The 23,134-nt window shown below is 46.3% G+C and overlaps 9 protein-coding genes across 9 annotated transcripts; 6 read left to right on the top strand and 3 right to left on the bottom strand.

Annotated features, from left to right (window-relative positions):
* Positions 1-843: 843 nt before the first annotated feature.
* N7479_003212 (uncharacterized protein) lies at positions 844-1,295 on the top strand (the record flags this gene model as incomplete). Its single annotated transcript, XM_057250909.1, has 2 exons — positions 844-992; positions 1,052-1,295. Coding segments are annotated over 2 exons (393 nt in total), but the record flags the coding sequence as incomplete, so codon positions are not given.
* Positions 1,296-1,692: 397 nt separating this feature from the next.
* On the bottom strand, positions 1,693-5,800 carry N7479_003213 (putative nuclear pore complex subunit Nup133; the record flags this gene model as incomplete). The annotated part of the gene is made up of 3 exons (XM_057250910.1): positions 1,693-1,934; positions 1,995-5,436; positions 5,510-5,800. 3 exons carry the CDS (start codon positions 5,798-5,800, stop codon positions 1,693-1,695), a joined length of 3,975 nt encoding a protein of 1,324 aa, XP_057110235.1.
* A 1,197-nt stretch (positions 5,801-6,997) lies between these two features.
* On the top strand, positions 6,998-8,020 carry N7479_003214 (ACP S-malonyltransferase; the record flags this gene model as incomplete). The annotated part of the gene is made up of 1 exon (XM_057250911.1): positions 6,998-8,020. The coding sequence occupies one exon, from the start codon at positions 6,998-7,000 to the stop codon at positions 8,018-8,020; it is 1,023 nt and encodes a 340-aa protein (XP_057110236.1).
* Positions 8,021-8,244: 224 nt separating this feature from the next.
* Positions 8,245-8,892, bottom strand: N7479_003215 (uncharacterized protein; the record flags this gene model as incomplete). Its single annotated transcript, XM_057250912.1, has 3 exons — positions 8,245-8,433; positions 8,506-8,799; positions 8,848-8,892. 3 exons carry the CDS (start codon positions 8,890-8,892, stop codon positions 8,245-8,247), a joined length of 528 nt encoding a protein of 175 aa, XP_057110237.1.
* A 626-nt stretch (positions 8,893-9,518) lies between these two features.
* On the top strand, positions 9,519-10,389 carry N7479_003216 (NuoB/complex I 20 kDa subunit family protein; the record flags this gene model as incomplete). The annotated part of the gene is made up of 4 exons (XM_057250913.1): positions 9,519-9,561; positions 9,614-9,812; positions 9,881-10,236; positions 10,295-10,389. The coding sequence occupies 4 exons, from the start codon at positions 9,519-9,521 to the stop codon at positions 10,387-10,389; spliced, it is 693 nt and encodes a 230-aa protein (XP_057110238.1).
* A 4,863-nt stretch (positions 10,390-15,252) lies between these two features.
* N7479_003217 (uncharacterized protein) lies at positions 15,253-17,222 on the top strand (the record flags this gene model as incomplete). Its single annotated transcript, XM_057250914.1, has 6 exons — positions 15,253-15,446; positions 15,499-15,505; positions 15,561-15,721; positions 15,775-16,163; positions 16,223-16,711; positions 16,783-17,222. 6 exons carry the CDS (start codon positions 15,253-15,255, stop codon positions 17,220-17,222), a joined length of 1,680 nt encoding a protein of 559 aa, XP_057110239.1.
* A 1,345-nt stretch (positions 17,223-18,567) lies between these two features.
* On the top strand, positions 18,568-19,290 carry N7479_003218 (uncharacterized protein; the record flags this gene model as incomplete). The annotated part of the gene is made up of 3 exons (XM_057250915.1): positions 18,568-18,627; positions 18,704-19,212; positions 19,266-19,290. The coding sequence occupies 3 exons, from the start codon at positions 18,568-18,570 to the stop codon at positions 19,288-19,290; spliced, it is 594 nt and encodes a 197-aa protein (XP_057110240.1).
* A 933-nt stretch (positions 19,291-20,223) lies between these two features.
* On the top strand, positions 20,224-20,795 carry N7479_003219 (DUF1761 domain-containing protein; the record flags this gene model as incomplete). Its single annotated transcript, XM_057250916.1, has 4 exons — positions 20,224-20,239; positions 20,300-20,474; positions 20,548-20,605; positions 20,661-20,795. 4 exons carry the CDS (start codon positions 20,224-20,226, stop codon positions 20,793-20,795), a joined length of 384 nt encoding a protein of 127 aa, XP_057110241.1.
* A 704-nt stretch (positions 20,796-21,499) lies between these two features.
* Positions 21,500-22,915, bottom strand: N7479_003220 (uncharacterized protein; the record flags this gene model as incomplete). Its single annotated transcript, XM_057250917.1, has 1 exon — positions 21,500-22,915. The coding sequence occupies one exon, from the start codon at positions 22,913-22,915 to the stop codon at positions 21,500-21,502; it is 1,416 nt and encodes a 471-aa protein (XP_057110242.1).
* Positions 22,916-23,134: the final 219 nt, after the last annotated feature.

The raw sequence follows: 23,134 nt of genomic DNA on the forward strand, positions 1-23,134 counted from the left end.
TTTATCAGTATATCAATGCTTGTCACTGGCCTGAAGAGGCAAAAGCTTCATTCAGTGAGAATCGTGAGTTATTTACACAAGCACTTTTACGGCCCTGAGGGGATGCATATGTATCTAGATATAATCTGGTACTAGATGAAAAGAATGAACACAATGCTAAGAGATTCAAATTATCAGCCAGCTTACATTACGTGTGAAGATCTACCCATATTACGCACAATACATCGTAATTCATACATGGACAATATATATTCGGTAAATTCCAGCGGACAAACCCATCATATAGGCGGGAAATGAAGACATAAATAGCTTTTTTCAGGCTAAGCAACCGTTTATTATGTTTAATTGTTAGTTATTTCATACTTTTTTCCGAATTGACAACCCTCAAAGTGCATATATAGAAAATATATGGCATTGGTTCCATAACTCCTCGAGGCAATCCCTCTCGACTGTTGATAATCCCCAAAGAACAAAAGATGCATAAGTCTTCTTTCATCAAATAGTGTTATTATATCACTAAGATGTTTATATTCATGAAGCTGTAGGAAATAAGGTTAGAGCTCCCTATTAGTCCAACCCCCGCACTCTCAAGGGGGTATGAGGTCACGAGTCCTACGCCCCCCTCTTGATTGCATGATATTCCATCTCTCCTGTTGTTTTCCTTTTTCCTCTTTCCCATCTCTCCTCGAGAAACAATTCTTCATATTCCATCAAATCCAACATCCACATTGACATCAGTAAGCACCCATCCCGGGTATACTTCATTGGCATCAAACCATATATATATACTTGCCATCTCAACCCTATAGCCATCCTACTAACACAACAAACCAACCAACAGTGACTCGTTCACACAAATCCAACGACCGTGAGCACCAGGCCGAAGGCGTGACCGGTACCCGTGACAATATACCACGCTACTTTGCAAAGTCCGGTCCAACTGACGCTGATCCTCGCAAGACAAAGAAGGACGGAGGTGGCAAAGGCAATTGGTAATCAAAGCATGCCAGAATCATATGTGTTCATCTGGCTAATGCTTGCACTGCCACAGGGGCCGATCGGGTGACGAAATGCAGGACACTGACTACTCCTTCGCCAATGCTAGGCGTCATTCCAACAGTAGCACCCAGGGTCTAGCCGACTTCAATACCAAGTTCGAGGCTTTTGAACCAGAGCCTGTCTTTGAGGAAGAGGACATTGGTGACATGGCTGTTGGAAATGGTAATGCCGTGACCAAGGTCGAAAGTGCCAGTAGCAATGGTAGCGCGGCTGATCGTGATGGAAGAAAGTATTAGGCTATCGCTGTGGCGACTCGATCTCTCCAACCTCTGAATGCCAAGTAGGTCAGAACATGAACAAGGTAACTCCAGGGACAATGAATCAGTGACCTGGGGATCCAATATATTTTATATTTATTGTATGAGAATATGAAAAAAACAAGAACAATCTGAATCAGCATATCATCCATGTTTCTCTGTAAGAATGAGGGGGGTATGTGATCAAATACAACGTAGCTTTGGAGTTTACTTTAGGCCTGAACAATACAACATTGAAATATCTCTTGAGATTTCATACATACAACGTATTATGACCCATTGGGCCACTGCATAACCGAGTAACAAAATTGAAAACGCCGCCATTTCAACCCCAACCCATATCGTTTGCTCCAGCAACTTCACCGTTATAGGTGGTCTATTCGGGGGGCGATATGTGGACCTCCGCAGTTTCCCGGAGGTTTTGGAACCAGAAATCAAGTTTTCCGACTTCAATGCATTGGCGCAAAATATCATTTTCGGTCTCAAGGTCGGCCGCCACACGAGGTTTTTGCTCTGGGCGGAATCGCGAAACAAGAATATCGGAATCGGAATCGGTCATCAGAGCCTCTGCAGGCGAGAGAGGCACGTAGACAGAGTGCAGACCAGTATTACGAGGTTCTAAACATACCATTTTGGTTAGATCTATAGTCCAAGTGTTTATGTTGGGAACAAACTCACCTCCCAAGCATGCAGTTAATGATCGGTAGAGCGCCGTGTCGGCGACTGTGTTGTGTGCATTGCCATTGGGCCCCTCAGCAGCTTTCCCCCGAGCTACCCAATCATCTTTGATCAAGCATCGTCGCCAGATCAACCTCTGCAAAGGCATGAGGTAGGATGGGTCTCGCTGGCCATAGCGTCCATAATCAAGAACCTGCAACGCGAGATGGAATTCGCTCCGTACAAACTCGCTCTCTCCATTATCTGCGAGTTGACCAGGGCCCATCAACGTCAAGATATCAATTAAACCATCGGCACCGACGACTTGTCTGTCGATCAAGGTAGAGAGAGCATCGCTCAAAATTTCATGGAGCGATGGCCGATCTTCGAAGATATGATCTCCATACTGACCGAGTGCTAGTTCAAGTTCTGCCTTTTGGTCAATAGCACCCTGCAGGATAGGCTCAATGTGCGCATAGAGAATATCTTGGATCCCATCAACTTCAACGTAATCATCAAGACGTTTCACATCCTCTTGCAAAGTAGAAGCCGCAACGGAAGAATCCATTCGCTCCTGCGTCGCTAGTTTGCCTAGCTTGGCTAGCGAGATCTCCACACGGTGGCTCCACAAGTCTTTTTCACCAAGTGCTAGATTCTCCAATGAGGCTGCGGCAGTGTCATAGTCGTCTTCACCGGTGACATCGTTAATCCAGCTTAGGCGAGCATATGCGGGGTTGCTTCGAAGGTATCGAGTGATAGCAGGTTGGTATTGTCGCATCGTAAACAGTGTTCCTGGATAACCCATCGCGATTTGCCGGGAGAAGTATGCATCAGCCCAGTCGTCGCCAAACTTGTCGAAATACTTGGCGATCAATTGGTCGGCATCGACCTCGGGTTGATTCATGACATCACTCGAAGGTTCTGTACGCGGGTGCTGACTTGCCTTTTGGTCTTGAAGCTCGATGATCAACTCAACCAACGCTCCCATGTCTCGGAAGCTTTCTGCTAACTCGACAGCATCGGCAAGGTGGTCGATACCAGCCAACTTGAAGAGTTGCCATTTGCGGTCTATAACATGAGTCCGCTCAATCGAGACACTCTCATCCGTTAATTTGGTATCTCCTTGCGCAGAAAGCCATCGAGTTCGTTCAAGATGCATTTGACCGAGCACGCGAAGGTGTCGAGAGCTGTTTTTCGCAACTTGATTTAAAACATGCGTGTCAGGGGCATCGGCAGCCGATGCGGGTGTTTTCCATGACCGGCAACTATCCAATTCCAAATCGAGTAAACGCCCTGCTTCAGAATAACCAACGCCCCTTGATGTCCAGAACTCGGGAAGATCTTCGTATCCATCGGAAAGCACGCCATCCTCTAGGAAATCTTCACGAAGACCATAAAGTACAACGTGCTCATCGCGATACCGGAAAGCAGTTTCGGTGACCGCCAAAAACAGCTCACTGGCCGCCAGGATCTTCTCTGACAATGCGCGCACAGGATTGGAAGTGTTGCCCCGACCGAGCTTGATTGCGTTCTTGATCCATGGGATGATATGCTCCATGCGGTAAGAATCTCTCAAGAACCATTGACGAACTGGATCGGTCTCTCCGTGTTGCGGGTTGATTGGAGTTTTGAACTTATCGTGCATGGATCCAATGAGAAGACCGAGGAAAGGCTCCTCGTCTCCATTTTTGTTCTTGTATGCCTCCTGAATCTTCCACATAGCTCTTTGTGCAGCAATTTTTTCTGCAGCCCACAACAACTCCCACCTTGCTGGTCGACTCAAAGGGTTGCCGTTGCGTAACAACAATGAGGCAAGATCATCTAGCGCCTTTGCTCTCAACCGGAGATTCTGCTCTAGTGAAATAGCAGTGGTGGGAATGAAGCGAGTTTCGGACTGGAGTAGCTCGCTGCAGATTTCCAAAGATGCTTGCTCCATTTCTGATGGAGGGAAATTCAAGTCGCCTTCGCTGGATAAATTCAACGGATTCTTTGTCATAGTCCCAAAGAAAACGGCCTGCTCAAGCTTGTGCTTCGCTGTGACTTGAGGCTCGTCAACATCTTGTTCTGTTCCAGGACGAGGAAGCACCGTCACGCGAACAACGCCGAAATTCCGAAGCATAAGCACACATGCTGCGTGAGGTGAAGTATTCGATTGGTCCTCTGAGATGGACCCTAGTATTTCGTAGTCTGCGCCAGAGCGCAAGTGAATGATATCTTGGAAAGGTAGAGGCAACTTGTTGGAATCAAGGAGCAGTTGTGAGGATGGACTCTCTTCGATATTTGTCAATGACAAGATAACAAGAGACTGACCAATAAGGATGAAAGCTGTTTCTTCTGGTTTTGGCACAAATATCTTGGGTTTCGAGGTTTCGAGCAGGGAGACGGGAATATGTCGAAGATCCACGGCATGCATTGAGATAACACGAGCCTCATTTCCTGACAAGTGAACCTGAATCACGAATAGCTCCCTGGTTTCTAACCACTGAGGCGACCTGACAACCACAAAGAGGCGCCAGGAGGCATCTGAAATTTGAACAGCATCATCGGAAGACTGCAGGGCAGAGAACGCAAAGTCCACGACTTTGAGCTCTATATCATTTGTCAAGTTCGTGTGATGTTCAGGGAGGGCCGCCAGAATTTCATCCTTGATATCATATCGTTTTTTGAGGGTGTTCCCGTGGTTCCAATGCGTGTCCCATATTTCAACCAATCCAGTTGAAGTTGCAATAATAACATCTCGCTGGCCGCGTTGGTGGGAACCACCGGCCCGAACGGCAGTGACCTCTTTTCTCCAGGACCCGCCTGCGAAGACGTTCTTGATACCCCCGAAAATTCCACCGCCAGTCCCTGTAGTGCTTCTGAGGAAATTCACGACCACTGAAGGCTTTCCCTGGGGGTCCCTCAGGGTGATGTGTGCTACCCGTCCAGAAGAGAATGTAACGATGATTCCCGACGGCTCCCCATTGAGTATTTCTGTGGCATACTCACCGGAAAGCATGCCAGGGGTGGATCCTTGGATGCCATTCTGCTTTTGTCGGGATAGACCTAGTGATGCGGCACTGGATACAGTCTCCCAGTAAATGACCTTTCCCGTAGAAGGGATTATCACTAAGAGGCCGGGGTGGTCTCCTGTAGCCGTGGATAATAGAACTCCGAGTGGGACGGTGCCTTTGGGATCTCTGCAAGTCTCCGGAATCGATACCGTGAAGGTCTCCGACGGAGACGGGGACGAAGCGGGTGCAGAATATGGCCATACAATGGCATGTGAGCGAGTCAAAGCTAGTGCGTACTCATGACCAGGTCCGAAAAAGCACCTGAGGGGTTCTGCATTCAAAGGGTGAGTGTCAACAAACCGCAACCCAAGGCGAGTAAATGCTATAGAATTCGAGATACCTGATTGTAAGCCACGAATTTGATCTGGCAGAGATGGCAGTTGATCAACAGTGTAAAAATCGGTGCTTGACTTTGAACACAGCAAGTTAGCACTTTAGACTTGAGGGTTTGACGGCACGCGCAAAGATATGAAAGTGACCCACTAGAACGATTGTCCCCTCATTGTTGTTTCCAGATCCATCGCCTTGCTTCACAGCACGGGTTGATAGATGCAACTCGGTGTTCATCTGATCCGTAGGGGTAATGTCACCGCCTGGCGCAGTGGGTGTTGCTAATTTTGCGAGCTCACGCCCCAGGTTGGTATCGGAAGGGGATTCGTCTGCGCGCCGCAGGACAGAGCGCTGTCGCTTGGCCTTCGGTGGTTTGACAGAGTCATCTGAGCTTGTTCGCTGTCGTCGACGAGTATTGCGACCACTAGCTTTAGGGACGAACATTTTCAATATGTACGCAACCCGTAGTCGCGAACACACGCTAGCCGGCGAAAGCTTCGAAGATTGTTGACCCTTGGGGGTCCGATTCACGCTTCAAGGTTGATGAAAGTCGGAGAGTAGAAAAAGAGAAGGTTCAAAGAAGAAGAAAGCTCTCCCAAGAAGATGCGCTTGAATTGGAGGGTGATAACAGCGATACGGTTGGTCAATAACAATCGAGGATGTTTGTCCGAAGGCGGTGAGATAATATCCTATTGTACAGATCAGTACAATCCATGTGTAAGTTACATGTTCTATTACAATATGTACATTCAATGTTACTCTATATGTGTGTACCTTGTGGATAGTATTCACAATCCAAATATATTATAAAATCAAATCTCGTAAACGAACAACAATTTTAGTTGACTCCAGAATAATCTTTTATATGAATTGAGCCTACCTCCGCTGCTTATTCAAATGTGGGGCCCTGCATACTTGGGTAATCAGCGGTATTGAGCAAATACCATTAATACAGAGTACACCAATCTCAATTAGGTACTATGTATACCCGTGGACGGCCATGGATATTTTAGGTATGAGGCTAAAGAACGTAAGCATGTATATATTATTGATTGCTCTTAGATACAAAAATAGAATCGGCATAACAGATAAGAGCTGTTTCAGCTTTGCTATAGGTAGGTAAATAATTGATAGTCATCTGTGGAAAATCTTCCGTCTTCCGAGGTTTCCATAGCCGATTACCCCGAAAATAGGAGCTCACGTGAATTTCGCATATAACCCCACACGGAGTGCACTGCTCCTTTGATAAACACCAACATGGACTGAAGAACAACACTCCCTCGCTCTATGGGATAGCGTATCTCACCCTTGCGACTACGAGATAGCAACCATGCTCATATGCTGTATTGATACGGTCAAGATCAAGGCCCCAAGGGTTACTTAGGGCTGCAACTATAGAGAAAATGCTCTCACGCTTGTCGCATCCCAGAGGTCGCCTCCGACTAAGATTCATTGTGCATGTCGCATCGCAAGTTTTGGCTACACCTTCGAGACTGTCACACCTTAATGTCCTGCCCTTCAGACGAGACCTACATACAGCTCTCTTTTTCCCAGGTGTGTACCGCCCTCAGCCCCCTTTTACCTCCCAACCCCAAATGGCCTCTAATACACAAGATAGGGCATGGAGTCCAAAGGGTTGGCATGGCCAACACCTGGATTGAAAGCTTCCCCCATACTGCGGCTAAGGTTTTAGACGAGATGGATAATACCCTCGGGTTCAAATTGTCCAGCATTATATCCGATGGCCCCAACTCCAAGCTCAACAAAACGGAAATTTCACAGCCTGCAGTCATGGCAATATCAGTCTTGATACTTCGTATCCTGGAGCAGGAATTCGGATTCGATACTAAATCTCGGGTCGATGTTACACTTGGACATAGCCTTGGGGAGTTCTCTGCATTGGTTGCTGGAGGCTATCTTGAATTTGGGGACGCTTTACGATTAGTCCGTGGCCGGGCTGAAATTATGGCCCAGTGTACGCGCCAGTTGACCGAGCAATCAGGGGAAACATATGGCATGGTTGCACTTCTCTGTGAACCTGAGCACCTGGAAGGTTTGCTTCGAACAGTTCAGGAATTCACTGGCCTCGAAGCACCGGGTATTGAAATTGACAGAGATAATCGAGTCCCGTCAATTCAACAAGTGGTGGTCGCAAACATCAACTCGAAAAATCAAATCGTGCTGAGTGGTAGTCTTGACCGAATCAAAATGCTTTTGGTCCAAATACGTCAATTTGGAGGTCACGACCCACGGGCTGTCAGATTGAAAAGTGACAGCCCGTTTCATAGCCCTGCTATGGCGCTAGCTGCGGATTATATGAGAAATGCCCTGGATAAAATCAACATCACATTCCCGGTATCAGTTCCATGCATATCAAATGTTTCTGCCTTGCCTTTCCAGTCGAAGGGAGACATCAAGGATCTTCTTTCTAGACAGTGCACTGATACAGTCAGATGGTGGGATAGCATTCGCTATCTTCATCAGGAACGAGGCGTGAGGCGGTGGATTGGAATTGGACCAGGAAAGGTCGGCAGGAATTTGGTTGGCAAAGAGGTTGGGAGAGTTGACACCAAAGGTGGTGGGGTGTGGGCTGTTTGCAATCCTCGTGAAATGTCAGAGATTATGGTTGCCCTGGAGCAGACTGAAGTCGAAACTGAAGACTGATAACAAAAGGATCATCTTTTACTGTCTGTTTTATTATATTCACTTGTACACTGTATGAATTGGGAAGGCAAAGTAGCTTAATAACTAAAGAAATAACCTTCATGTATGTATGGCTATTGTCTAAACAGTTTGGTGGGATTGCTGCAGTTTAATGTGAATATAAGCTGGGGAAACTGGTTGATCTAGCGTATTTGTACCCTTGAGATCTGTCATCAGTATTCTCCTTACAGAGAAGTACCTGGAGCCCACGAATCCCCGATACGTTTAACATCCGCAACGAACTTTAGGTTAGAGATTGGCTGGCAAGCAGACAAAGAAGAAGCTGTATTCCCGGGAATCGGTACGTGGTCGTCGGGGGAATAGAATGGATTCTGCAAAAGCTGAATATACGCACTCTGTAACGCGCGGAATGCCTGTATTCAACGATTAGAGGAGGCTCTTTCAGGGGGGAAAAGGCATTCGCCGAGCATAGAGGAAGAACATACCGGCTTTACATCAGAATCTCTCAGGCCATTAATTGCAGCGCCTGCTTGCTTTCCAGCGCTGGCTTCTTCCTGGCCGAATAAATCCACGATGATCAATAGTTTTACTCCCGTGGTCGTCAACCATCCATAGGCCGCGAGCCGTTCGTCAATTGCATGTAACAGGCCTAGATCCTGATCAATGGACGTTTGTTTGCACCGGATGTCGAAAATATCGAGGCAGGAGTTCAGTAAGAAGGAGAATTCGATAGTGGAATCTGAATACGGGGGAAACAGGGAAATGTGAAGAGGGTTATCCTGCAATCGAATTAGTCTGAGCAATTCGAGAAGCATAGCAATACATACTGCCTTCCCAATCACCCCAATGCAGGCAATTTTGGGACCCGTCATTTTTGAGATAGCTCTTGAAGTGGGACTGTCTCTGGACTGGGCGCAATCACTCGGGCTCTTGGAGTTTAGGGACTGATTCCCTTGTCTCGACACCGTGATCGGGTGAGAGTTCTAATCTGGGTAGGTATTATCTCTCCATATCATGTCCACAATGCTCTGTAATTGAGCAGCCCTTTCAAGGGACGGTTACTTTGCAATCAAAGTGTAGACAGTAGTGGAGTGGTTGTCCCCAATCCCCCCGCGGCATAACGTATGGAGAAGACGTGTCCAGGCATCAAGGCAGCAAAATGAGCTAAGAGCCAATGACCACACAGGCAATTGGATTTACGAGCATCTCACCGCTTTTACCATACCAGGTTCGGTGACTGAAAAATACAGCCTCTGAGCCAATGATATGTGAGATAATAGCTTACATCATCTCTGTCAAACCGTCGGTGTACATCATCTTCTTCCACTCTGGATCGGAACCTTTTTGGGGTTCTCCTTGTCTTGCAGTTACCGGAGCCCGCCACCTCATATTATCTGTCGTCACCGGCCGAGGCTGCAATTACCTCGTCTCTTTAACCTCCGGGATCACGAATTTTTTATTCCACTTGTTCCTCCCCACCCGAGAGACTTTTCTCAAGATGCTTCCGATGGCGAGGCCCGCCATCTCTGGCGCTCTGTGCGGTAGGCATCTTCTTCACCTCGCCGACGATGTCAATTCACTAACAGAAAACAGCTGCGCGACCCCGTTTCGTTGCCTCTCTCCCGCGTGCCCAACCCATGGCGGCCCTCTCGACTTCGTCAGTCAAATCAGCGACAGCGCTCGAGCGTCAACCATCAGCAAGCGCCCAGCAATTGACCGCATCTGGCAAAGTTCGCCGAGAGGTGCCTTTGCCTAGTCAGGAGAAGAAGGAGGGTGCTATGCAATATGCCTTGTTCGTTTGCTCTCTACAAATTTCATCTTATATGCGCCTTGGACTTCCGCTGACCATATATTACCCAGGACCACCCTCGATCAGATTGCCAATTGGGGTCGTCAAAGCTCTCTGTGGCCCATGACCTTCGGTCTTGCATGCTGCGCCGTAGAGATGATGCACCTTTCTACCCCCCGTTACGATCAGGATCGTCTTGGAATCATTTTCCGTGCTTCTCCGCGTCAGTCCGATGTTATGATTGTTGCCGGTACATTGACGAACAAGATGGCCCCCGCTCTCCGCCAGGTTTATGATCAAATGCCCGACCCCCGGTGGGTTATCAGCATGGGCAGTTGTGCCAACGGTGGTGGCTATTACCACTACAGTTACTCGGTCGTTCGCGGCTGTGACCGGGTTGTGCCGGTCGATATCTACGTGCCTGGATGTAAGCATTTCCTTTTTCCTCGCGCTTGTACTGTTGCAATTGACTAACAAAAACTAAGGCCCACCCACTTCCGAGGCATTGATGTACGGTATCTTCCAGCTGCAGAAGAAGATGAGACACACCAGAATCACACGCATGTGGTACCGCCGTTAGTCTCTAAACCCAATGATATGGTGGACTGTTTTTTCTTGCCTCAGTCATAGTGCATGGTAAACTTAAGTGACTCAACCTGACCGCCGTGGAGTTTTTATGTGTCTTTTTACTTTGTATATCAATGTCAGGCTTCAGGGTCTGATATTTTGTTTTTACTCTCACTTTTATTGGTCTGTTTCCCCTTTTTTTGCCTGTCAGAATATCCATTCAGAATATCTACCAAAAGAATTCAAATGTTTCACATACTGGCTCTAATAAACTTAACTTGTACATATTTTCCATATGTCTCTCTATGTATCGGATCCTAGGCGGCGGCTCGAGAGTATTCTATCTACCAAGAAAGCCTTGCCTCCCCCTTATGATGTATTGACCTGTGATGAGAAATTTATGGAACAAAAGTTCCTCCTCCGTGGTGATCCCTGGTTATACATGAAAACCTCATCTATCTGTGCGGTTTACCTGTGGGCTCTTTCCCCCGCCTTTTTGTGTTGTCTAGCTATAAAACTGAGAAGGGGGAAATATCCAACTAATAAAAAGACATCCGACAAGACTACCAAAAAAGTTTTCACGGGACCGCATAAGTGGCCTACTATTTTTTGTGAGGCATGAATTGATACGGAGGCAAGAGCACAGATTGAGAATAAGAGTACAATCCTGGGAACAAATACGAACATTGGCGTATTTTTATCTACATAATTGTCTAATTGATTAGATCTAACAAGAAATTCAAACTACTGTCGACTGTTACCATCCAAACTTCGTGCTCATACGACCTTGGAATCGCAGACCGTAATATTGTGCACTTGAGCATTATTTACCAACACTTTGTATTCCCAGCTTATAAGTATAGACACGAATATACCATAGCCTAAATGTGACACTCGCCTCAAGTGTGACATTATACGCAAAGCCACCGGAGTTCGACTGCCTCGGCTCCCCACCCGCATCAAAAGTTCCATTTTGTAGCAGCTGTATGGCTTGGGCCTCACTCCAGTCAGGCATGCGAGGATCAACCCAGGCCACATTTTGCCCATATTGCTTTATGTACGAGATGGTGGATTTTTCATAATCATAATCAAAAAGAATTTGATTCGATACCAGTTGATCACGAATGTGTTGACGAGCAAGGGTCTCCGCTGCCGGAAGCCCTTCATCAATCACGTATATAATGTTCTCAAAAGTAGTCGTGACGATCCGACTTCCTCTTGTCGCTCCTGTGATGAAGAATAGCCTCCTACCAGGGTGGGTCACTATGGTGGATGTGATGGATGAGAGTGGCCGTTTTCCAGGCCGGATGTAGTTGGAGGGCTAGAATGTATACAAAGGTGTTAGAGAAGCCGGAGATGGGGAATTCTAAGAAATGAGTGTTAACTTTGTGTACAGAGTAGGAAGCAGTAATTAGAGGCCCACCGTTCATCTCGTTGCTCAATATTATCCCTGTTTCTGGCATCATCATCAACTGGCTTCCAAAAGTCAATTGATCGTAGCGGTGATAGAGATAGCCAATCCTTAGTGACCAGCTGCAGTCATGTAAAATGTTCCCGGACTTAACCATGTCAGCAACGCTTCCAACAAAATCTATCCGGAGAATAAGTAAGCTTACGTATCAAAGCTCTCAATCCCTTTGAGATTATATGAATGCACTTTTAGAGTATGGAAATCTGAGATCTTCCCATAAATTAAATCTACGGTGGACTGCTTCAACATGTCTTGGTACTGGCTCATTCCTTCAACAAGGAGAGGATCGCCCAGGTAGGCTGACTATCACTAGTCAGCCAAGCGGATTAGAATACAAACATCCATAGGTATAACATCCACATACCTCTCTATAATCCAATCGAATTGCTTCATCCATTCTATGAAAGTCAAGGTTCAAATTATGGAGGGCGAGGAAGTTATCATAAGTGCTCAATATTTTTAGAATATTCATAGCGACAATTCCACTAGATGGAACCATTGTACTGCTAGCCTTAAAGTCGCGGTAGTCAATTTGTGAAATATTCCGGATATTCACTAAATAGCTTCCCAAATAATGTAGCATTATGGTCCCATTTGCAGCCTAGATAGTGTTGATCATAATACATTGCAATAAGACCGGTATAGAAAGCATCTAGTCCTTGATCAGCTATAGCCTCAAGCGTGTCTGCGTATTATTTTCTGGTCACATTATCTCTCAACCGAGGTGAGTCCCATAACAAGCGAAATCCAGTGCCCGTGTTGGGTTCTCAGCCACGAAGTCTTCACCAGCCCCAACCATGGAAGAACACCATAGTTCTTGTGGAGATATTCCAATCCACTAATATCGCCAGCAATGCCACTTAGATTACTACATTAGTTTTCATTGGGCAGCAAGTGATCTGTGTCCGCTTCGTACCCTGCTAAGCCGCCGTAGATTATGCATTCGTATCATGATTGTACATGTCCTCAAAGGCGGCAGCTGGGGTGGTTTCGCGGAAGTCGATGAATCCAAACTTTCCACCGGGTGCCCGAACCAGCATGAACCCCTTCGTCTGGTACTACTATGATATATCCCGGCTTGTTATTAGCTAGACGAGACTCATTGTGTGTCCTCAATTATGCCCTACCGGTAACTCTGATACAGACTGTAGTTATGTTACCAACTAGAATTATTCAAGATCAGTAAATGACTCGCCCATACGCTCGTAAATACGTATATTAGGGCGTGCATAGAAATATGATACGCTCACAGCATCAGCCGCATTGCCTTCTAGATAGATATCCCGGGTTCGAACCGAAAGCAAAGCTATCGAGACTTCTAAGAGTGTCAGGGGGGATAGTAAACCCTAAAGTATGAATTCGGCTAAATTGCCTAACCCTAGGAATCCTGCTATCTAGAAGGATTCTAGGTTTTAAGGCTTGTTGCTGGAAATAGAGTCCAGAAAGCTTAATTTTACCCGTGAACTAGCCATTACCTTAGTAAATAATATCAGATTACTTATATTAGTAGGTATCGCCTAGAACTATAGACTGTGCATATACTAGCGTTGCTGGTTGCTCGCCCTATCGTCTTCTGTGGGCACATTGATGAACGTATTTGCGAGAGAAGAGGAAGCGAGAGCGAGATGTATATACCGATCCACATACTCAACATCCTTTGTCAGTTGTCTCCCTATCATGTTTCACTCATCTTCTATTTGAGTGCTAAGAGCCATATTAACATATTAATATTATAGGGCAATTTTTGCAATCTAACTGCATAGCAATATACTCCGTAGTCGGGAGTGGAAACCAGGAAGTAAGGTTAGTGTGTTTGTGAAAGGCTAGATCTTCTCCACCGGATAAGTACGTATTTAGTAAAATAATAGATATTACCAAGCTCCTTATCAGTCAAAATATAGAACCAGAAGTCTTGGCCAAGTACAGTGGAACCGAAGTAATGGGCGGAATTTTCTAACCCCACACACAAAGCGATATGTAACCGCCCAAAAGAGACTTTGGATTCTAAGTTTTGTCTATACGATCGACAGTACCAAGGCGGTTGGCTTGAATGGCAAATGGTTAAGATTTTACATAGATTATCTGAGCGGCCATTACATGGGTTTTTTTTATACGGAGTTACAAAAGTGCACCTAGTTCTCGAAAGATCACAAAATTTTAAAAGCTTATCTATCTTGGTCTAAGCGCGAACATTCCTTTGGGAAGCAATCGCTCACCGGGCCAAAAAAAAAATCTACTCAACCAATTTGAATGTGTGATATTAACCGTGCCAAGCTCTCATGCTTGGCACCATTATCAGTACAAAGTAGAGTTTCTACCCGTGGAGATGCGGAAGGCACGGACGGTAGATCGAAAGTTTGCTAAGTGTTTTGTAAAAACATTAGACTTGAATCTTTTCAAAAAGTACATGCATTCCTTCGCAAAATTCCGATTCGTCAAGCATAATTCAGAGGCCGTGCACGCCTTTCTATATAACATTTCCCATTTAACCTTTTTATATACCCGAGGGCCGAACCCCTGGAGCTTCCGAGGGTAGCCGTGCCAAGCATCCAATAGCCACCGCCAAGGGCACCAATACCGCCACCCAGTGGTGGTGCACTTGGCACGGCTAAGTCCCGACGTCGGGATTGACTCGGACCTAGAAGCGGCAACAATTGGCGTCTATGAAGATACCAGTATCAATTCATTGTCGAGATCGAAGGTGTGTATAATTTCCTTCGCATAATATATTTAAGATAGTTCCATGTACAATAATGAATGTAGATCATATATGGAGAGAATGGCTATAGAACCTACTCCGTACAAAGTAGGTAGCCAGTTGTATAATGTAAGCGGCTATTGACCTAGGCATCTACTAGCCACCTCCACGGCTTCAGGATTGGGCAGTTGTATATGGCTTTATAAGCGGCCCAGTACAAATTAACGCATTCAGAGGAAACACTGTTTCTTGCAGTGATTCATTTGAATCTGTGGAGAAACGTATTGCGGGGGAATGACTTGGAGAAACTAGTATAATGCTAATAAGACACTCATATAGGTTGAAAGCTCCGAACGTCCGAAGGCCCGAACGCCTTGGAGTATATTGCGCACCTTCCAATTTGTAGCTGAAAAAGTTACGTGAGCCATGCAATAATGGCCCGGGGATTGTGAAGCTGACATACCCCACATTATCTCCCATCTTAGTCACTAGGCCTCTCCAGGATTTTTTCTCCACTCGGTCAAAGGGGCGAAAGAGGGGATAGATAATGGTTAATGGTAAAAATTGACCCCGGACTTCGCTTAAAAACTGTGCGCTGGTTCATTTAATCCGTGGCCCCCCCCCCCCCCCCGTCGTTGTCGGGGTTTGTTCAATTCTTTTCATCTTTGTCTGAGTTGTGATTCTCAGTCAATTAGACCTATACCAAGATGGGTCACCCCGATGAGATCAATGCCCTCGAGGCGCAGCCCGCCTACATGGACAACTCAGGGGATTTCAAAGAAGCTGAACAGGATGAGCCCGTCGAGCTCAAGAGAGAACTCAAGGCTCGTCACATTTCTATGATTGCAATCGGAGGTGCCATTGGTACTGGATTGGTTGTTGGTACTGGCAGTGCTTTGACGTGAGTTTTATAATAAAATCGTTCATGAAACACTACTAACTGTAACCTCTAGAGCCGGAGTATGTGATATTTGCCCTAACTCATCTCTGTTGTTGACTAACCATTCTCAATTAGCCTGGATCTTTGCTTATTGCATACTGCTTTATGGGTTTCGTCGTTTGGACGGTCATGTGTGGACTGGGTGAAATGGCCGCTTGGCTACCCTTGTCCTCTGGCTTCACTGGTTACGCCGGCCGTTTCTGTGACCCTGCTCTCGGATTCACTCTCGGATGGTGGTGAGTACCATTCTCAAGCTGAATATAAAATGCAAACCTGACCGTCCTTCCAGCTACTACCTCAAATATATTATTCTGCCGCCTACACAGCTTACTGCCGCTGCTCTAGTCATCACCTACTGGCCGAAAACATCAGCAGAGAATGTCAACCCTGGTGTTTGGATTGCCATCTTCATGGTGGCAATCATTGTGATCAACTACTTCGGCGTGAAGATTTTCGGTGAATTAGAGTTTTGGCTCTCGTCTTTCAAGGTGATTGTCATTCTGGGAATCATTTTGTGCTCTTTCATCTTCGCACTTGGTGGTGGTCCCGACCATGACAGAAGAGGTTTCCGCTACTGGAATGAACCCGGTGCCTTCGCCGCGAAATATACCGACGGTGCCCTCGGACAGTTCCTTGCCTTTTGGTCGACTATGGTGCAGGCCACCTTTGCATTCCTCGGTATGGACACTATGTGATTAAAACTGTCCCTTTCATCTTCTAATTCTTTTTTTTACCAGGCACTGAACTCATTGGTGTGACTGTCGGAGAGGCTCAGAACCCCCGGAAGACCATCCCCAAAGCCATCAAGCTCACCTTCTGGCGAATCATTGTCTTCTACATTCTCAGTGTTCTCTTCCTCGGTATGCTAGTCCCATACAACTCTCCGGACTTGATTTTCGCCACCAAGGCCAAGAGCTCTGCTGCTGCCTCACCCTTCGTCGTGGCAATGAAGCAAGTCGCCGCTCTTCCTCACATCATCAACGGCTGTATCCTGGTGTTTGTGTTTTCGGCCGCTAACTCCGATCTGTACATTGCGACTCGAACTCTGTACGGTCTGGCCCGTGAGAAGAAGGCCCCTCAAATCTTTGCTCGCACTAACCGAGCTGGTGTCCCAATCTATTCCCTGGCACTCTCGGCTTCTTTCTGCTTGCTCGCCTTCATGAGTGTTTCCAGTACCTCCAAGGATGTCTTCGGATACTTCACCGACATGGTGTCAATCTTCGGATGTATGTTCCCTTCTCTCCACTCTCCCAGAAATGACTTGAAGTTTGTCCAAAATTCTAACTTACTATTACAGTGTTGACATGGGTCTCCCTCTTGATTACTCACATCTTCTTCGTTCGCGCTCGACGTGCACAGGGTGTCGACGAGGCAACCCTGGCCTACAAAGCTCCCCTGGGAATCATCGGTTCCTACATTGCACTCTTCTTCTGTGTGTTGGTGGTCTTCACTCGTAGCTTCGCTGTCTTTATCCACAAACCGGAAACCTACGGCAACTTCGACTACAAGACGTTCATCACTTCATACATCGGAATCCCGCTTTATGTTGTGGCATTTGCTGGCTGGAAGATCTGGAACCGGACAGAGTTCATCAAGCCCCACAATGCTGATATCTGGACGGGCAAGGCCGAAATTGACCGCGAAGAGGCTGAATATGTGGCCATGATGGCCATCGAGAACCAAAATTTGGCTGGCTGGAAGAAAATTTACACCAAGGGTCTCGCGTGGCTTTTCTAGTTGAATTTATAGATTTTGTTTATATAGATATTCTTTCATGAGACATGTTTTCGCTCATAAATACTTTCAGCGGTGAATGAAAAAGTTTGATCATATTAATCTCCCAATGACTGCTTGTATTTGTTTTCCTTTATTTTTGTATCACTTGGATATTCCTTCTTGCTGTTCAAGATATAGCGTGTAAAAATAATATCAAAGTCGAATATTAACCAACGCTGAAATTTGGATTGAAATACTACGGTTAATTTAAGGTTCTGACTTCCGGAGCCTTTTTCTACGCCGGTAATTCCAGGGTTGTTTTTGGTATTTATATATTAAGGATCCTAAGGTACCTACAGAGTGTACTCAATCGTGCGATAATAAAGCTGAAAGCTGTTATTGACAAGCTTCTGACCATTTCTGGGAGTATTGTCTAGCCGGCTATATAAATCACCTATGTCACGCCGGTCTATCTATGGAAACATGCAGTAGTTTGTGATTATGTAGAATTGCCTCAAGTTCAAGTTTAAACAATCTTGAATCACCCTAAATCCTCAAACCCTTTCACCAACCTCTATATAGCCGCCTACAACCGCATTTAAAACAGTAAACGTCCTCCTGGGCACTCTAGAAATTATGTAATACTCAGGGGCCACCCGGGCACCCGTGGACCCGGGTGCTCAGTTGTATGTATTCAGTGATCAGAAAGCAGCATCAAGGGTGCACTAAATCGGAAAGTATACTCCGTAAACTGGTATCAACTTCGTCTTTGGATAATTATGACCATGCTCATCCGTTATATTTATAGTTCAATTTATGTCTCCCTCACAATCCGAAGGTTTGTCCACTTTGAGGGTATGTATATCCCTTAGAGAGCGAGGTCTCGATCTATATGGCCATCTGAAGGTCAAAACATCCATCTTGTTATAGATTGACGCCTGAGGTGTCCACGGTTCAGTACGGCTCCGTCAGCATATATCTCACTCTTCCGCCCATATTTCCTCTCCAATAATCGCTATTTCGAATATTTTCTTAGCGAAAGACATAAAGACTCGATAGTGACTTGGCTTTCGTCAATTATTGAAAGTTGAAGCCCTGGAGACTGGGTCATCGGTTGAATTACTAATACAAGAACGTATGTGGTTCGGCAGCAAGATAATCCGTGCCGGTGATCGCGCACCTCCGGGGTTACCTTTACGGCACCGGCTCAATCTGAAGGCTCGCAACGGATTCTTGACGGATTTCAGGGATTTCAGTCAGTAAGTTAAATGAATTGGGCATGCAGAACTAATTCTGGCCCTTACACCTTTGCGGCATTCGTGTGTCAATGGGCTGATATTAAACCGTAGGTCAGAGTCTTCTCATCATGGCTCGCGGTATCGTGAACGCCGCTAAGTCGGCATCCAATGTCATCGCTGTACACAAGGTAGGTCATATTGACAGGAACAAGGAGACTAAACTTTATTGCCATGCGCTGGGTGCTAATCCTCTTTGCGCTCTAGAAATACACAGTCCAGTCCACCGGCATCTGGGAGCGCCTGCGTCGCCTTCTCGCTGTTGATCCTTCTCGCTCCACGGGTGTCCCTCTGAACTCCCAATTCCGTATTCCTACCCCGGGCTCCATCCCCCCTCTTGCCTATGATGACCCGGTTACCATTCCCGCGGGCGATATCGCCGACAACCCTTACTGGAAGCGGGACGTCCGGAGAAGCTACCCTCAGCTGAGCACCGTGCGCCAGGCCGACGCAGTCAGTCTCCTCACATTTGGAAGCCAGGCTGCTCCTAAGGAGGACATCCTCAAGATCGGACAGGCCGGAGAGCAGCAATTGGTTGCTGTCAAGGAACAGGGCGAAGAACGTGGCCTCGCGGCTCTCTTTGAGCAAGATAAGAAGAGCATCCAGGGTGTTTTGGGTGCCAACGGCTTGCCCCCTAGCCCTTGCAACCTCAACACTATCTCGAAGTCTTCACAATCTAAGTACGAGCTTGATTCAGAGCACGGCTACCCCGAGAAGTATGCATCTCCAATTCTTCATTCTATCGCTCCAGGCTAACCATTTTACACAGATATCCCTGCCGCACCTTCGCTTGATTAGACCAGTACATTCTGCAAAGAAATACATTTTCATTTTTAGTTTTCATATGACTTTCGAGCGACAATCGCATGTTCAGCAAGTAGTAGCTATAAACAAATACCCGAGGTGCCCACTTTTTGTTTTATTGCTAATGGGCACTGGTGGAATCTTGTTAGTACATCCCAAACACCTACGTAAGACCGCTAGTTGGTATAAGAGAGTACATTGTAGTCAGACTTTAATCAGGCCTAGCTTTTTGTCCCCGCATGAAAGACCCCCGACCCCCGGATAACACAAAATCAGGTTTTGGGGCTAGATACGGAACCAAAATAGAAAGATGAAATTGAAATTGATTGTAGAGGTCCTAAGATTTGAAGTAGTCTTTAGTACTTATCCATTGCAGTGTATGTTTCATGTATGGTCAGCTTGCCAATCGCCGATCTACATGCATGTCCGGATCTGGCATGAATAGTGCTGAATGGTACCTTAGATGGGGACGAATCACACAGGAGCTCCGATTCCAGGTAGTTCCCAAAGCAAAGCTTTTTTTACCCAATAAGACGAAGATACACCTGAGGTGGGATTTAATCTACTTTGTAGATGGCGAAATGGTGATCTATAATGGTGCACCTGAATACTTCGGCAATGATCAAGGTTTCTACAGTCATTTAAATTAATTATATCCACCTACTTGGAAGCTCATATGGACTTATGATACATTTTCCAACATTCCCGCGTAAGTCCCTTGATTTATTTCCTTTCAACCTTGAATGTAGCTGACTCCCGTATGCGAGTTGACGTCATGGCCCTCCGCTTCCTACCTCTCACGCTGAATCATGACGACGTCACATTTAAACCCTGGTTGCATAAATGCCCTCTACTTAAACTACTTTTAACTCTTCAACTTGCCTTTTTTTTTCTCTACACACACCACACATAATACCTTCAAGATGACTACCCTCCATTGTGAGTTGATATCCTACATCAAACAGCCAATTCGAAACTAACAATCTCTACCAATTGTAGACCTTCCCCCCGTCAAGCCCTCCGCCATTGCGCTGGGTACAATCTTCACCCACACTGCCTCTCTAGGCATCTTGGCGCCCGTCTTCGGCGACACCTACCACCGCGCCCAAGCCGCCAACTCTAAGGAGGAATTCATCAAGTCGAAGGAGGCTGCCGGCGCAGCCTGCAGCCTGGGGTAGCTCCCTTGCTGGAAGTGCCGTGCAGACCTATGGTGTGGCCGCACTTATCAATGCCACTGGTACACTGAGCTACAAGGGCGCCGCGTACCTGGGTTCACTTATTTTCTTCGCAAGCTCAGCTCCAGGCGTACGTTTTCAATCCTCTATTACAAGATCCAAGCAATTCTAACAAACATATACAGATTGTGAGCCAGGTCTTCTCTGAGAAGCGACCTCTCGACACTATTGCTGTCGGTGCGGTCTCGAGAGTGTTCGAGACTGTTGGTCTCAGTTTGTTCCTTACCTGGTGGGGAACGCGCACTCACCCATTCAACTAAATGATACGGGATTGTGAGATGACAAGTCAAGCAGAAATTTCTGACCGGCTGTGATCAGATATATGCCTTACGCTTGCGCTTCAATTAGTTAATGGATGTAAATGTACACGAATATGACATCGATGTATTCCAATTCTCCTTATTAGACGTGGCATGCGGAAGTAGTTATGTATGGTCTAGACTTGTTATAGCTTCAAAACTTGCGATGCATCAATTGTAATGTCCTCTTTCAAGTAAATGTAAATCCATATTTCGAGATTATCGATCAATTAGGTAAAATGAACCCACATGGATCTCGGGATCGACCAGCCCCAGACGGTAAAAAGTCACCACGTAAGCTTTATGGTACCTTTCCAATTTTATGTAGAAAATTACTATATATCAGACACTCATCAACCTTCAATGTCCCAGTCAATAAGAACATGAGTACGAAGTATGCAGGATCGACATAGACCATCGATAAGCTAATGCGCTTTTTTAACGCTCGCAGGAAATCTGGGGAAAGGTGCAAATAGGGATCCACATCCCGAGGTAACTTCCACAAACAAAACTGAAAGTGACTTAGGCTAACTACATAGTGATATGAGGAATATGATAGTTGGGGAGGAATTCATGGTAGTATGTAACTATGAGGTAGTGCCTATACTAACTATTCATACAGCTAGTACCCATAAGATTCATACAACGGAAGAGCTTTGCTGTAATCATATCCTTCGAATCTTCTCATACTCAGGCAAAGCCCAATTGACCATCCATTCACATTCGAGAATCTGCTTCGCAGAAGGGCGATCCTCAGGCCTGAATTTCAGCATCGACTTCAGCATCTTAAAAATAGCATCCCTCTCGGCCGGTTCAATGCGCGGCATCCCTTCCCTCTGTCGAGGCTCCTGTATATCTTGTTCAAATCTGAACTCCCACGACCGGTACGGAGCCCGATTGATCGGCTTCCCATCCTCTGTGAATCTACTATGTCGCCCCTCCCATTTGTACCACCATTCCGGGGGTAGTATACCAAGTGCATCAACTTGCTCGCAAGTAATGCTATCTTCGGTCGCAAACATACCGTCGAAAAGTGAGCTCTGACCTATGATGTTCCATAAAGTGCATCCGAGTGACCATATGTCCGATAGGAAAGACAGAGGCTTATGTGGTTCGAACCGAGCCTCTGGTGGTCGGCCCACAAGCGGAGTGTGGGACTCAAACTTCTGTTGCTTGGTAGGAGAGAAGGCCTCGCCGAAATCCTTAAGTAGGATTTTGGCTTCTGGGAGTTTGAGCTTGTCGCTTGGCTCGCCAAGCCATATTGGTAAAACGGCCTGTGATGGCATATTCGGTGGGAGCGGTTGCCCATCGAAACGTCTTATTGCTTCAAATTCTGGTTCGCCGTAATTTTTGTACAATTCCTCCACAGAAAGTTGGTTTAGGTCAAATGGCAACCAGAGGAGAATATTTCCATCATGAAGATCCCCGTGAACGAATCCCTGGGAATGAACGTACTCAACTGCAAGGACCAACTGTGCTGCTAAGGCCCGAGCAACGTCTAATGGGAAAAGGCGGTTGTATGAGGCATCTTTTGCCTCGGAGAGACTCATTCTTGCCGGGATTGTTACATAACAAGGGTGTGTACCATTCGGTCCTTGAATCTCGAACCTGTCTAGTATCGAAGGTATCATCGTCTTTCCTAAGCTAATGCTTGAGTTTTTCTGCGAGTTGGAAAGTTCCGAAAGGATGTTGAATTCAAGCGGGTTCGAATCCGCGGTGCACACTTTTATGGCGACGTATTTGCCGTATTGTTGATCTCGGGCCAGCCAGATCGTCGAGTACGCGCCGTGGCCAAGTTTTTGAACCACTTGATAACGATTGTGAATATGATCACCGATTGTCACGGAGGGATAACCTCCCACGCGATAACGTTCCAGTTTTTCCACTCCTTCAATGGGCTCATAAAGGTGGCCCGAGTAACCATCATCCTTGGGAGAGTGAGACGTAAGAGCGGCAGTGCAGAAAAGGCCGCGAATTTGATTTTGGTAATGCTGAGTTTGTTGGGATTTGCTGGAAGTGGAACGAAGATGCAATAAACGCGTCTGGAAAGGCCGAAATGGGGGTGAGATTAAACTCCTCATGGTACAGCTAGCTGTGAAACTGAATTTCACTCATATGAAAACAATCATTACAAGATTAGGATACAAGCTTGTCTCAACTGCTCCTTGGCACGTAGACAATAGATTCATGTTCAAGGTTGTTCGAACACAGGTTGGAAAGACACGGCAGGGGCAGCGATCTCTCTACTCCCGAGATGTGGACCCCCCGTGCCTCCACGACCCCCCGGGCCCCCACGGCCA

The sequence above is a fragment of the Penicillium vulpinum genome (assembly GCF_028829585.1).
Source record: "Penicillium vulpinum strain IBT 29486 chromosome Unknown utg000002l_segment0_segment0, whole genome shotgun sequence".
Taxonomy (NCBI): domain Eukaryota; kingdom Fungi; phylum Ascomycota; class Eurotiomycetes; order Eurotiales; family Aspergillaceae; genus Penicillium; species Penicillium vulpinum.